Genomic DNA, 16241 nt, shown 5'->3' with positions numbered 1-16241 from the left:
GGCGGGACTAAGTTCGGAATGGCACCCAGGCTAGTAAAGTTTGTTATCATTGTATCTCTTTTGTCACAGAAGTGGAGGAAAAACAATATCTAATTTAATATTCCCAAAAAATAAAAAAAAATAAAAAATCAGCAGCACATTTCGAGGATCGTTTATAGACAAAATAATTGATGTGAGCTTTGGCCTTAAAAGAAAAATTGCATTCATTGATTTCTATTGCGAATATCTATTTTTGATGGTTGGTTTACCCGTGATACACTGCAAAAAAAGAAATTAAATTCATTTTTAAGGAGTGTATTTTCCCTTGTTTTAAGTGGATAAAAAAGGCAGTTTGCCAATGAAATAAAACGTACATTTAAATTAAGAAAACTTATCTTGTTTCAAGCGCAGATAAAATTATCAAGATGTAAGTGGAAAAATACTAATTCCAATGTCAGATTATCTTATTTATCTGCTTAAATTAAGGGGCAAACACACTTATCTAAAGAAATATCTATTTTTTTTAAGGTTTTTTTTTGCAGTTTATATGCAGAGTAGGGTGACAGATGACGGGCTTTGGGTGAACAGTCCGGATTTTCATTGCACAGCTGGATGAGTATTTATCCTCCTTTATGAGGCACAAGGCTTGAAGAGCAGATTTATTTCCATTCTTGCTGGGCTGCAGCACAATATCCAATCATAGAATATAAAAAAATGTTTTGACTATCTGGTCTAACAGATGACTGGCTAAGAGTGGTGCCGTATCAGATAAATATCTGCTTGTCATTGGTTAAAAAGTAAACAAGACTCAGAGTGATACTTAGTTATTCATTGACAGAAAGTTAGCATCGTGCCAAAACACAAGACCTTGTTTATCTCTCAATGGACAAAAGAGCGTGAATTTATAACGAAAAGTAGTCAAGACTCATTCCATAGCTTCTGCACACTTTGTCGATGCGATGTGGACGTAAGCAGTCAATGGAAAGCTGCACTTATATAGCTTGCAAGTACCAATTAACATTAAAGTAATATAAGTGCAGCAGGTACCTCATCAATGAGTTCCTTTTTTTTTCATAAAGTGTCGTCGCCCCTGGATACCAAAATAACTGCTGCGAGGCTGCAAGCGTCAGCTTTTCTTATTATGCATGTTACCTGTTAAATTATATGTTTTTGAACACTTAAGTCATCACATGTTACGCTTTGTGGCATTCTGCACTTTAAAAGATTTACCTCAATGGTCGGGTTTTGCACACCACGATGTAATGAATAAATACAAATACTGTGAACAAATACTTTTTGACTTTTTTTTTTTTTATATCCTATTCAGCTACACAAGCATCCTATTAAAAACCCTCAAAATTGTACTATAAATGAGAGTAAACCAGATTCTTATGTACACCTTAGTAATTCATTGATATGCCGCATAATATCCTCCTTCTTGATGCTATAGAAATTGTTCCCCTAATGCAGAAGAGGGAAGTAACTAGTTAGATTTAATTGAGTAGCGTTTAAAAAAAAAAAAAAATCACATTTAGTCGTTTTACTACGCTGCACTTCTTACTTTTACTCGAATAATATTCTTTTTAAGTATCATTAATCTTACTTAAGTGAAATTTCTGGTTACTCCGCCCACTCAGAGTATCTTCAGCTATTTGGAGATCAGCTGAGTAATCATTACTGTAAATATTATCAGTGGAAAGTCTTTACCCTGTTCTAATTTAAAAAGAAAATTCATAATCATGTTATTAATTTGTTATATTTATGTGTCACAGGCTTTAAAATACCAGAACTTGTGCATAAAGTCTGTCTTCTTGCATAATTTCTAAATGTTAGTCAAGCCCTTATGATCCAACACTTGGTACTTTTTAACCCTTACTTGAATAAATTCTTAACGTGACTATTCCCTACCTTTACTTAAGAAAAAAGAAAATGTTGCACTGCTGTTTTTCTTATTTGAGTACACATTTAGGATACTCAACCCACCTATTTTAAATTAAAAGACACATCACAAGCTCAGATGATTAACAGCATTGTTTATACTATGTGAGTATGTGTTTGCTGTTGGGTTGACGCAATTGGTGACACAAAACAAACATGGAGCTTTCTTAGAAATTAATTCAGGGGCTTTACGGTGCTTTTTACAGTGGGAACCACAGTTCAACGGCTCAGCAATGAGCTTGAGGACATTAAGTTTAGACAAATGATTACCCAAAGGGTGTCTAATAAAAACTATAATGGAGGAGGTGATTACCTTTAAGCAGAGGGCAGCATTTCCACACCATGATTGGGCCAGCTGAGCCATACTGGCCTAAACTCAGCTCCATGAGAAAGAGAGGTACTCCCGTCACAAAGAGCATAATGAAGTAGGGGATGAGAAACACTCCTGTAAGGATCAGAGAAAAATATTTTTCGATTAGGTTTTAATGATAAGACCATGCAGTTTAAGAGTTAGCTTCATAGAAAGCCTTACAGTCAGTCAGGCCTCAAAATGTTTGATCTCAGATGAGAATATTGCTGGCATAGAAAAAGGGACCTTATTTCCGGTGTGTTATTGAGGGAAAACACAGTTGAAGCTGTGAGGCTGAGCACCCAACTGTATCTCTGTAGCTCTGTATCAGAGCAGACTCTTCCTGCTGAGGAAACAGAGATCTTTTGGAGAGCAGGGGGCGCTCCTAAAGACCTTCTATGACTCTGCTGTGGCATCAGCCATCTTCTATGGAGCTGTCTGTTCGAGCAGTGGCTTATCTGTAGCTGAGAGAAAGCAGCTGGATAAGCTGATCAAGAAGGCCAGCTCTGTGATTGGACGCCCTCTGGACTTAATGCAGGAGGAAACAAAAGGATCGTAACTAAATTAACATCTCTGTTGGATAATATTTCCCACCCCATGCATGAAGCTGTTTCAGAACTGGAGAGCTCCTTCAGTGACAGACTGCTGCACCCTAAAGGCACCAGGGAGCGTTATCACAGATCCTTCCTCCCAGCAGCTATAAGACTTTATAACCACCACTGTTCCCAACAACCTCAATAAGTTGTTACATCCATGCTGATTATGGACAGTTTCTACGTTAGTCAGTTAAATAACATGCTGCTGCCATTTTGCACATCTCTGATGTTGCTGATGTTTTCATAGCTGTAAAAATGTCCATAGCTGGATATTGGTTATTTATTCTCAAGGTGCACAGTATATATATTGTTAAAACACTTTACAGTACAGTATTTTATTGTTTATCTTTAACTCTTCACTGTTATGTTATTCTTGCACATTTTTCTAAGGTCCACATTTTTGTGACCATTTTTTCTATAATCTTCTTGCTGCTGTTAAAACCAGAATTTCCCCATATTGGAACAATAAAGGGATTTTCCGTTCTATTCTATTTCTCCACAAATGTCTAAACTAGGTTTGCCATGCAGGGGAGCAAAGCCCATACCCTGATGAGTTGGTAAAATAATTACCTCTAATAAAATTAAAGGCAGGAATCATAAAATGAAAAAGATCACCAGAGTTAAAAGGAGGATATGCAACATGCTTTATAGTAACTCACCTCCTCCATTACGGTAACACAGGTAAGGGAACCTCCACACGTTGCCCAGACCCACGCAGTAACCGATACAGGAGAGCAGGAACTCGTACTTCCCTCCCCACTGATCCCTCTCAACAACCGCGGCTGGGGGGGGCCCAGGAAAAGGGGCGCTGGAATCCGACGGCTGCTGTGGGGTCGGTGTAATTCCTGGGCTGTAGCCATTTGAAGGAGTGCTATGCCCATTCAAATGTACTGGGTTCTAAAAGAAATGAACAATAAGACAAACATGGTGACATTAGTAGAAATGCATCATAAGACAAGGAATTATTCAATGTTAATAAGAGTTAATCAATGGGAAGCTGAGTAATATGCATAAATATGGCCATTGTAATAATTTAAGAAATTATTTCACCACTTTAAACATGTCAAACTTTCTCAGTTAGAAGTAATCTATTGGATCTATGATAAACTATTGCAGAGTAATTCAATTTGATTACAGAAGGCCACAACAAATATTATCTAATAGCACTTTACAAGATAAGCATTTATAAACATAAGTCTTAAAAAATCAGTCTAATTAGTTTCAAATGCAATAAAAAAAAAGGCATTCTAGATCGATTTAGGGTGAAATTCTGTTTATTAGGAATGAAAGTTTTCAATAAATGAATTAAACTGAAATTGATTGATCTAATGGGTTAACGATTAATTGATAGGCAGCCATTTTCTTAAAAACTTGAAAACATCTCTTATTAACATTAAATATTTTCAACAACACTCCAAGTTATTTTATGATGGGAGATAAAACTATCATTATCAGACGGGGTATGTTGCTCCGACAGAGAAGTTGATGCCGCTGCTCCATGCAGCTCAATTTAATTGGCCTGTTGAGCTGCTGACTATATATATATATATATATATATATATATATATATATATATATATATATATATATATATAGCATCCTAGTTCAGTCATTAAATCAGGCTTAGCAAAAACTAGCAAACAGTGGGAAGAAATAACTCCCTTTAAACTTTTTTTTCCCAGCTTTTATTGTCATTACACTGTCACGAGTACAGAGCAACGAACTGAATTCTCTGCATTTAACCCATCCTCTTGGGAAGCAGGGGCTGTCAGTGTGCTGCGCCCAGGGATCAATCGGGAGTTAATAGTCTTGCTCAGGAACCCAGGGGCTTTGGGGATCGAACCAGGTACTTGCAACCTTCTCAGAGCACAAGCCCACTGCTCTAACCACTAGGCCAACACTTCCCCAGACATGACATAAAGAAACCAACAGCAGAACTTTGCTGGAGCACATTTTATAAAGAAAAGCTTCACAGGTTGTTTTAGTGCCTTCGTTTGGGCGAGGAACATAAGCAACAGGTGATACGTCTATGGTATGAAAAAAAAGAATTTGTAGCTAGTGGCAAGGCCAGCTCCTATGATGGCTTTTTCCAGAGGAGCAACTAGGTCAACTACAGCTTTCCACACCTGGTGACTGAAATATTTCCTATTCTTTTTGTTAAAACAGCTCAAGCTCAGTCAGGCTAAAAGGTGAAAGTTTTCTCAACATTCCTTTTTTTTTTTTTTACATCTTGCCTCATATTAGGGATGAATCTATACCAGATTCCTTTAAACTGAGTTCAAGCACAAGTAATCAGATTATAAATACTTAAAACAGCTGATACCGAATAGAGAATGACTGATACAGTTTTTTTTTTCAAAGCAGATGCTGATTCTAAACAGATTTTAAAATCAAATTAACCGATCCCTGATGTGTGCAGATTAGTTTTCGAGATGGTTGTTTAGGCTGACATTGCTTTCACTTTCTCCATTTACATGATAAAAAACACTGGAAATATTTATTGACAAAATAAACAAAAAAAATTAACAATTGGTAGCAGACTGAGCGAGCAGCAATGCATCCGCTTCACATGACCTCAGGGCATGGCTGCTGGATGCACTGATGGAAACGCCAACACCTATCAGCGTATATAAATGTTAGAGTAATTGTACAGAAATGTATCTGTATAATGTTATAATGCATAAAACTGTATGCTGTGTGTATGCAATTATAAACACCTTTTATCTGTACCGGTAAGCTTGCTTTTAAGGAAGTTGTGGTTGACTTATTGGCAGCATTGCACCTTCTGACAACTGATGTCCAACACAGCACCTGCTTAAGCCCAACCATGACTGAAGCCCGATGTCTAGCAGAAATTAATTGTTACTTTTATGTTATCTGAGTCTGAGAGCTGTAGCCTTTTCCCTCCTCCCTTAGTGCAGCTCTGAGATATGTAGCTAGGGAATGCCTGATTCTAATAAATTGTGAGGAGAGTTTTGAGGCTGGCTGAGTGGTTTGGAGTTTGTAACTGTACAGACTCTGAGTCAGGCACAGAGTCAGAAGAATTCTGACTCTGTGCCTTTCTTTCCTTGTCTTACAGTGTTTTAGGTGCTTGAATCTGATATAAAAAAAAAAAACCCATTAATATCAGACAAATACATCGCCCTGCTGATGTACCAGTCTACCTCTAGTACTGAATATGAGCAAAAAATAAAAGCTTTGTCTTAGCAAATAGTTTTGCTCATATTCTCTGAATGGTTAAGCAGATAAAAACATTAGACCCAGGACTGCTGAAATACAGTAGAAAGGCCCTTTTCTGCATCGGGGAGCTCTGATTGAAAGCTGCAGCTAAAGTTAACTTCATTGTTTTGATGCCAAGAGTTTCATCAAACATCAAAGTTGTTTTGGTTAAGAGTATCAGGTCGTTTGTACAAGAACAAGTACTACATGCCTGATACAGATACCACTTCAACACATGAATATGCATCCCCTTAAGCCTGGCTTTGTATCTCTGGCTGCAGGTTTAAAGTGGTTTGTTTTGCTGGAACATGAACCTCTGCCCTAGACTCATTTAATTTGCAATTTCTTGGGGCTTAGCTTAAAAGATTTTACCTCTATTTATCTCCAAGCATCTTCCCATCAACAGAACAGAGAGAGACTGCTTCCCCGCAGCATGATTCTGCCACCACCATCTCTCAAAATGTGGAAGTTTGTTTTTCTAACACTAACAGGGCTGATGTAGCTACTAAGTATTATGCTAAAAATGTCAAACAAAATGTTTGAGAATACTTTTACAATGAACAGGTAAAATAGCTTTAAGTACACTTTGTATTACAAATATTATTTGGATTAAACTGAACAACTTAAAAATGCATAGAATTATAAGGTACTTTGTAATTCTTCCAATAAGCAATCAACCTCTGAACCATGGAGGAACTTGTGCTGGGTCACAAGGAGGAACTAGAATGGTGATAAGAGCAGAAGTTCTGCTTTATACACCGTCACACTATTTGTTCAGGGTTTAAAGAAGAATTACTTATATGAGTTCAGTTTTATTATGATTACAGGTGATATTAGAGTCTGAAAGGTAACATCTACCTTGACCTACTTTACAGGTTTTGCATATATTACAAACCTGGAAAAGGATAGGAAGTTAAAGGCATGTAATTACCAAAGGAAATGTTGAAAAAACACAATGAGGAAGAACTCTGGAGGAACTAATTGGTTGTACAAAGAAATTTAGAGTTCACCTAAACTGGAGATGAGAATGGTCTATTATTTAGATGCGAAAATAATGCAAACTAGTTTTCTTTTCAGCTAATTTAGGAGTTTAAAATAACTTTAAATGAATTCAATAAGTAAACGAGATGATTAAGTCTATATTTTAGGTCTATTTTTAACAAATGATAAGTATCTAGGCCGACCAGCTGTTCCTGTGTTGGAACGGCATGGGAACAGTTTGTGTGAACACATCTGTACATCTTAAGGACTGATATCACCTCCCACAGAAATGTCGGCGGACAGGTTAGACCGCTCCATCTGATGACGGGGAGGTTAGCCGTAGGTACCGGGCCCAAATTTAAAGCGGAAAAGCTTCAATAAGAGCAGCTCAAGTTTTAAAAGCGTATGTTTTTGGAGCACCCATAAATAAAGACAGAAAGAAAAACAAAAACCAGGGTTTTTACCTGCGCTGCGGCTGCTGCGTCTCCTCCGACGGCTGCTCCTTTACCGCTTTTGTCCTGCATTTCCACCCGGCAAAGGCGGCGCTTAAGTTAAAACACTCGACCGTTTCCCTTCATTTTATGCGGCAGTGGATTTAGAAGAACGCCGACATGCTGTATGTTTGGGTGAAGTAGGTCAGTGGCACAGGTTCGGCAGGTAGACCTCAGCGGTGACGATGAGGAAACGGGCCGCCGGAGGGGAGGTGAGATGAAGGGCGGGGAGAGGAGAAGGGACGCAGGTGAAAAAAAAAACAAACCTCCACCTACCGCTTCAAAACGAGGCGGTGACGATTTGAAGGATGTGTACACGGTAACCAAGGGCAACATGGCGGGGGAAATAAACAGAAGGATGCAGGAACGATTTAGTTTGGAAAATAGTTAAAAACACCAAGAGTTTGAGGTGAAGTCTGCGTGCTGTGGCTTTAAGAATGATGGTGGTATATTTTAGCGCTGAGAAAAGCACTGGAAACAGAGGCGGTTCTAGACCGCATTTACCAGGGGGTCAGGGTGGGGCCATCATCGAATAAAAAGCAAGGCAGTAGATGGTTTCAATGGCGTAACTATCGGAAAGTAGAGACTGCAGTTGCTTAGGGGCCCCAAACCCCTTAGGGGCCCCATCACTGACACCTGGTTGGCCCCCTGCACAGGATGTCTCTTTGCAGATGTAATGGTGTGAAAAATCCGTCTTATCCCAACTGATACTAGGTAGACTGACCAGACCTTATTTATACCGCAACACATGCCAGATTTCAACATGAAGGTGTTTAAACACAACACCAATAGCAAAGCAGACAGTAGTCCTTTTAATTACTATGTTAATAACTGTGTATAGTTCATTAAAGGGGTGGTAAAAAAAAAAAAAAAATACACTCTATAATATGTTTCAAACAGCAATAAAGATCTTAAAAGAATTCGGTAAAAGTTCAAAAAATATCCACTGGACTTGGTTTCCAAGATTTGAAGACGGTTTGCCACCTCTCCAGGAAGCTTTCTCAATTCAAATGTCTGGATCCGCAGTGAGTTTGAGTCTTATATAGACAAAGCCTTGTATTGCTTGGAAACATGCAAATGGCAATGCAAGGCTTTGTTTACATAAGACTCAAACTCACTGCGGATCCAGACAATTTGAATTGAGAAAGCTTCCTGGAGAGGTGGCGAAACGTCTTCAAATCTTGGAAACTAAGTCCAGTGGATATTTTTTTGAACTTTTACAGTATGACTATGTCCTGGATGACTGAGAATCTTCATCAGCATCTTAAAAGAACAATGGATTTGAGTATTTAATTTTTTTACAATACCACTTGGAATTATGGGTAATCCAGAGCATAGATTAAAACCATAAACGTTACGTACCCCAGATTCCAGAAAAGAAAAAAAAAAAGGTGTGTGTGGGGGTAACAACTTCAAAGAGCCGCTTTAAATAATGGTTAGTAATTACTGCTACCATCTTTTTATAGGCCATCATTTGAGACTAAACCAGCTGATATTAATTTGCACTGACAAAAGGAAGGATGCTTTCTAATTACTGTGAGATTTCAGCTAATGTCTTGGTTTTTCATGCCTTTTTGCACCTCCCTTTCTTCACATATTCAATATTCACTTTATTAAACATTACTTAATTTCTGGACTTCTATGGTTTGATCTCTTTGTATGTGTGAAAGCATGTTACCAACATCTAGTGAAAATGTCAATAGGACCTCTAGAAATATATTTACTGAGGAAAATGGTGGCTTGTTCAATACTTATTTTATGCGCTGTAGATATGAAACCCAGGGGTGTTAAGGTTTATTACTCCAGTAGAAGTATAAAGCCTACTGTTTAAAAACACTTTTGTAGAACTTAGAGGATCAACTTAACCTTGTTACGACAGTAAAATTGTTAAAGGAAAATTTTTAAAACTACTTAAAGTATAAAACTTAAAGTAATGCAGGAAAAAAGAATTATGGACAGTAGATTTACTGTATGTTAGGATAATTATCATTGATTATTTGCGAGTTCATTACACCTTAATATTACCTGCCTGTTGCATGCCAGAACTGATGTTTTCCTCAGTAGTTTATCTAATTATCGACCGTCCGGCTATATACAATTATAATCTTCATTATGTATGTGGCAAAGATTTGGGAATGGAATGAGAGCGGCGTCCTTCAACTAAGAACAAAGTGTAATATTTTGATAAGACTGGAGCCATTGATGTCTCCTCATCTACAAACGTGCATGATGTACTGATGTGAAGATGTGGCAGACTGGAGTTGTAAAAAAAATGCTTATTCCTGAGAAGTGAGCCTGGTTGGTAAGCAGCTGCCTTCTGTAACCCTAAGCAACATCTGATCTGAGTAAGATTGCAATTTCTATCAAAATCTGTTGTCCTGTCTCCTAGATATTTTATACATATACGTTATGAAGCGTTATTTAACGAGTTTGTTCCGAGTGATCTCTTTTCAGGAAACGAACCGCAGAGAGAAAGCTTCAAGGGTAGTGCAAGCTTGACCTGTAATACCCTGTAAAAGGAACATTTTTCTACAGTTCCTCATGGTAACTTCCTTAAACTTAATTTTCTTAGTTTTATAACTAATGGTAACCATATAAAATTTAACTTTGATTCATCTTGAAAAATTATTTATTTTAATATGTGGTGAACAAAAAGTTGGGGCAACGCTGAGTCTAACCGCGTAGAAATTAATTGTCTGGATGAAACTAATTATTTTAATGTTTTTTTTTATTGTTGTTTTAATACCAATAGGCCATAATGAAAATGAGCTTAAATAAAGCCTATCATATAGGCTATAAGGAGTAGAAAGTAGAGATAATTGCAAAAAAATATATAAGGACTAGAAGTAAAAAGTTGTCTAAAAATAATTGCTCCTATAAAGTATAGATAGCCAATATTTGGAATTAGGTAAGGGAACAAAGTATTTTACTTTGTTACTTGACATTTCAGGTGAAACCCATCTTAACCATCAATCATATTTATCTCTGCAAAGGTCTGAAAATCAGCCATTGTCGATACTCCAAAACTTTCATATATAACTGAAAGCACCACTAAAACAAGCTTCCAGTTGTTTCAAAGGTATTGTTGTTTTTTCAATTAAAAAACATAGAAGGTGTGTTGTGATCCTGTCATACATTTTTTTTTCTGTATCTGTCAAAATGGCGTCAGCATGTTAGGCTTTTCAACGATTTGATATTAGAAAACCCACCACAGTTGCCATGGAGCTGTCTGAGTGTGCTATATATTTTCTGTTTTAGAAGAGCGGTTTGGACATGATGGGCAGGAATTTTAATGGTTGGAATGCTGGTTTATAAACCCCTGAATTGTCTGTTTTTGTAATGAAGCTGTCTGTTCAATATTCTTTCATATGAAATAAATCTCAGAGGTCTTTGCAGAAAAGAATAGAACTTTGGTTAACAGGGTTGTTTTAGAATTGTTTTGTAAATAAAGTTGCGTTGTAACAATGGGATTTATACTGACACAGCTGAACTATTTTTTTTTGTATTAGGTTACATCTAAAGGCAATTAGTTGCACTTCATTTTGTTCAGTTGTACCAGAATAAACTGAAAAGCCAAAAGATGTATGGAGTAAAAGTTGTTGCATTATTGTTTGAAGCAAAGTATACATTTTGTATACTACAATGTAAAAAATGCAATCCTGAAATAACACTTAAAAAAAAAATTGAAATCAGATAAAGGTTTTAAAAGAAACTTTGCTGTTTTCTGAGATTTTGCTTTTTCAAATTTGTTTTTTGTTTTTTACGGAACTAGTGGCTCATTTTTTTTTTTTTTTTTTTTTTTTACAGTGGGCTGAGAGGAAAGGAGGTACAAGAGAGGGAGAGAGACATGCAAGGATTTAAACTGAACCTTGGTCGGCAATGTCAAGGACTAAGGAATAACCACTGCATCACCGAAGCACGCCCATATTATTTTTCATTTTAAAAACATTGATCATATTTTATTTTTTATTTTTTCTTTATCAAAATGTCTTTTTACAGATTTGATATTTTCCTTTTTTTATTTCGGTTTTTCAGGTTGAGTTTTATGAATTACAGTTTTTTTAAATTGTGTTTTACCGATCTCTGTTTTTTCACTTCTGGTTGGGCTTTCCTCTGGGGTTAGGAGATAAGACGTATATCTATTAATTTGCTGGACGTTAGCATCAACATTTTTATTGGTCAAGACAGAGTGTTGAAGACAAAATGTAGTGCTTAAAATGCAATTTGAAAATAATGGGAATCTGAAAAAAACAAAAACATGAAAAAAGAAAATATTAAAAGAAATTTGGAGAAAATGTAATTTAAAAACTGAAATATGAGAATACATTTGAAAAAAACTGAGATAATGGTTAATGGTAAATAGTTAAGTTTCATTTCGTTTTTATTTTTATTTACAAACTCTGTTCTTTGCTTGCAAAAATAATGGAACAAATATTTTATTTCTTTCAAAGTTTTCATTTGAAAAAAAAAAGAAACAAAGACCTCAAATAGAAAAAAAAGGATTTTGGGGGGGGAGAGTTATTTAATAAAACTAACAATATTAATGTGCCATTACGCCTTGGTGCAAACTTTGAGCTTGCCCACTTCAGAATCCTGAAACCAACAACATCCTGAGAGCCTAACAAGTGTTCTTCTAACTCATTAGATCTGCACAAGAAGAGAGATGTGAGAAACACAACATAATACGTAGGTTAAGCTTAAACAGGTACTTGTGTTCTGGCCATCACTAAACAAACACTTTTACAGTCTGAACCACACCCAGGTGCAGTCAAAGGTTCAACAAGTTTTCCCCTTTCAATACCTCCAGCAACACATTTTTCATGTGATCTGATAAAGATGCTTTCTCACAGAATTTAAGTCATTGTTTCGCTCACGTTTTTCAGCTTTCTTCTACATTACATCTGCTTTTATGTGTCCTGAAACAACATTTTCAGGTCAGTACTTTACCTGAGTTTAAATGCTAAGATAATGTCTTTACCCAGGAAATGAAATGTGCCTTCCCAACAACTGAAACAAGTGCAACTCTTCTATAGTACTGGAGAACTGGCTTATCTGAATATCAAACTATGTTCACACCAGTTCACAGAAGAGTAACAACCAGAGATTATCTCATAATCCCAGGGTATCGTTAGGCAGTGGCCGTAGATGAGGCAACAGAAATGCAAAACATGGTAATTCAAAAACGAAAAGACTGATTTTGAACCATATGAGACAAGCTTCCTATATGAATTGGACCTGTTTGCACATCCCGCAACAGCTTTTACTCTAAACTGAGCAAACATGTCAATGTCAGCTAACATGCTACAATTAGCAACTTGACAAACATTGCCCCCACTGTTTACTATGTCAAGCCCCTGTCACACTGTGCCGATTTACCCAGCTCTTGCCTGACATCCTAGAATCTTCTAAAACGCTGGCATACGCTTAACTTTCTCTGTATTTTTTTAATTTTGGGCGTACACATAGCGTGTTAATAAATAGTATAGAGCTTAATGATGATGCACAAGCCAGTGTCCGGAGGGGGCAGCGATGCGTCCGGAGGTGCCGGGCCTGCATAAAAAGATTTCTTTGATCGTTTTAACCTAGCTGCTGTTTACTGCCCGCCACAAAAAAAAGAAAAAAAAAAGAAAGAAAGAGGGGAGGCTCCATCACACTGACCTTCACGCTCACCCTACAACTGGAACAAAGTCCAAATTGATGAGATCATGCTGATGTTGGAGGACAGCTAGTATGAATTCCTGTCTCACCCTTGTTGGATCCTCCATTTCTTGTGGAACTTCTGAAGTCTGGAGGAGTTTTGACGGTTTCCTTCTGTGAACCACTTTTATATCAAAATGCTGCCAATACACATTATACTTTAGCTGGAAGTTAGAAACACGTTCAGTGGTCGTCTGGAACAAGTCAGTTACGTTGATATGCGCTGGAGATAAGTTCTGGATAAGTTATGCATAAGTTATGCACAAGTTTCTAATTTTGGATAAGCTAGACGCCACGATTTATGAGTAACTTACACCTAACATATGTCAATAATTAGAAAACTTACCTGTAACTTATGACCAAAATATGAGCATCTGTACTTGCCATATATCAACATGTGCCAGCGTGCTTCAGTGTGCTTATAACTTATACAAAACTGTCCCCTAACTCGTCCAACATATGCCAGCGTTTTTGCCAGATTTTTCGAACATCCGGTATATGCTCACTAAATCGTCAAGGTGTGTAGCAGGATGCATTATTCTTCAGATAGAGATGACAGTAATTAGTGGTCAGCGATGGAGAATCTGGGTCCAGAAAGTAAAAACCCTGCCTAAGTTTCCTTCATCCTGTTAACTTAACAAGGAGATTAGCCCACAGTTTTTGTTGTGGAGCTGGAAATGCAAATAGTTGGAACTAATCTCTGTACTGGCTTTTCAGTTTCTGGATTATCCACCACTGTTAGTGCTACAGAAATCATGGATGTGGTTCAGCAAAGGTATTGGTAAATCGCAAGTACTCATATAGCAATTAAACAAGTTTGAGGACCCCAAAACGCTTCACACTGCATTCAATCATTCAGCCATTCACATGCTGAAGGTAGTGAGCTAGACTGTAGACACAGCTGCCCGGGGGCAGACGGACAGAAGTGAGGTTGTGATACAATCAACGCAACCAGGTCATCTGATTACCAACAGCAGACAAGATGGGTACTGTTGGTGCCCAAGGTCACAAAAACACAGACTGACAGATTGTGGGCTTAAACCAGCAAACTACAGGTTACAGGATGAACCCCTGAATGACCAAAATGGTAAATGTCAAAGCAATGTCCCCAAGGATGGCACAAACCAATTTTTTCCAGCTAAACTTTCTCCAATATTAACTCTGCCCACAAAATTTTTCCCCCCATTGTTCATCCTGGTGCATAATTTTTCCGCGGGTTAGAGATGACCACAGTTCCAACCATCCAAACAAAACGTGAATCACCAGGCCAGGCTGAGAATGCCCTTTTCCATTGCTCCATACTACAGTCTTGATGCTAACTTCCCCCACTGTTGGTCCATAAGTAATGGACAGGTTAAAAAAAATGCACTCTGTGTAATGACACCTTTCTATCCCATTGCACCAACTGCTTCATCCAGGCCTTTTTTACGCAGTGGGCATAACTGAGCCTTGGTCACCGCTGGTTAACTACAGTTTATTTCTTAAACCATTTTTTATTGATTCAAACTTCTGCTGATCGGTAGCGGCAAACACAGCCTGCAGTTTTAGGGATGCTGGATCCTCTCCCTTAGAGATCACCATACAGCCATTATCAGACCTGCAGGTATCCAAATGATTGGCTACTTGTCCAGCTTTAACTCTATAACTTTGATGACCAAGTATTTCCTCCCTTACATGTCAATCCCATACACCAGGGATTCCCAATGATTACACGGTATGTGTACCCGTAATGGTCCACGAGTTCATTGCAAGGGGTACATCAAAATATTTTTTTTCTTTGGTAGTAAGATAAAATAGGGCTGGGATTTGTTCTGCTTTGTGAGGACCAATCAACCAAAAGATAAGTTTTTATTTGAGTTTACCTTCAGCTTTTACAAACCTCCAAACCAAGCAAAGGACAGGATGTAGAGAACAGCCTGGGATCAGCTGTTTTAAACACTGAGCTATCAGAGCTCATCAAAGCAAACTCTATAACTGAAAACAAAACAGAACTAATTAAGTCAGTCTGACAATAAATTTTGTTTTGTATTTTGTTCCTAGTTCATCAAGTTTATATTTGAATTTAAGGGAGTTACTCAGATAAGCTCCAGTTTTATAAATACATATTTATAGTATACAAATACAATACAATAAAATGATAAGAATTGAATGCTCAAATTAAAAGTATAATAGTCTTTATTTCATAACCAGTTATCGTACGTTCCACTTTTGGACAGTCATCAATATTTTTGACTGAGAGCAGTACTCATGGTAAGACATAATGCCCAAAGGGGTACACAAATCAAAAAAGGTTGGGAAACATTCCCAGGGGACATTGTCTTATCTTCTTACTTAAATGGTATGGCACCTAAAAATCACCGACACTATAGCTCTCATGGTAGTATAAAGAGTCATAGCAGATATTCATCACCCAACTTTTGATTAGGACCAGGTTTCCTGGTCTGACCTTTTCCATCCAAAATAAATGGAATCACTGCTATAGCCCACTTAGCTTCCTTCACTAGCTGCTCTACTGTCTTGTTTGCCATATAAAAGCTAAGCATTGAGAGAAGTCTCTGCTTTCATGATCCCACTGGTGTTCATTGATGAACCAACAGGATTCAACATAAGAACAGAAAAATCTTTATCTTACAGCATGAAAGGTAAAGACATGAAACTCGAGGATGTATAGCATATATATAGTGTCAATACTAACATGGACTTTTGATGCAGACTTGCTCTTCTTTTCCCTTCTTAGTTGCTACCTGTGGCCTCTTTAATCCGCCTAAGCTTGTGATGCTTCTCTAAATCCATCCAATCTGTTGAGTCCCTCACTTAACGGCCACACTCAACAAATCTGGGTCAATAGAACTTGCCTCCTCTCTGTGCAAAGAAGAAAATGTTAAAGCTGCTTTAAACGGCTTCTTTATCCAGTATTATTCAAGATTTCATCAACATTCCTGGACGGAAGCTTCAGAGCCAAGAGGAGGTCTGAAAATATCACACAGAAAA

The 16241-nt window shown here is 37.4% G+C and overlaps 1 protein-coding gene across 1 annotated transcript in view; it reads right to left on the bottom strand.

The window, feature by feature from the left end:
• Positions 1-7788, bottom strand: part of LOC107098229 (sodium-dependent proline transporter-like) — a 22815-nt gene extending 15027 nt beyond the window's left edge. The window contains exons 1-3 of the mRNA XM_015395758.1: positions 7527-7788; positions 3522-3759; positions 2231-2362 (exon numbers count right to left, since the gene is read on the bottom strand). Of these exons, the coding sequence (XP_015251244.1) occupies positions 2231-2362; positions 3522-3759; positions 7527-7586 (430 nt within the window). The 5' untranslated portion in view covers positions 7587-7788. The remainder of the gene's footprint in view (positions 1-2230; positions 2363-3521; positions 3760-7526) is intronic.
• Between the last annotated feature and the right edge of the window lie 8453 nt (positions 7789-16241).

This window comes from Cyprinodon variegatus, unplaced genomic scaffold (genome assembly GCF_000732505.1).
Source record: "Cyprinodon variegatus isolate N-32 unplaced genomic scaffold, C_variegatus-1.0 Scaffold760, whole genome shotgun sequence".
Taxonomy (NCBI): domain Eukaryota; kingdom Metazoa; phylum Chordata; class Actinopteri; order Cyprinodontiformes; family Cyprinodontidae; genus Cyprinodon; species Cyprinodon variegatus.
This window is presented reverse-complemented; position numbering and strand designations above follow the sequence as displayed.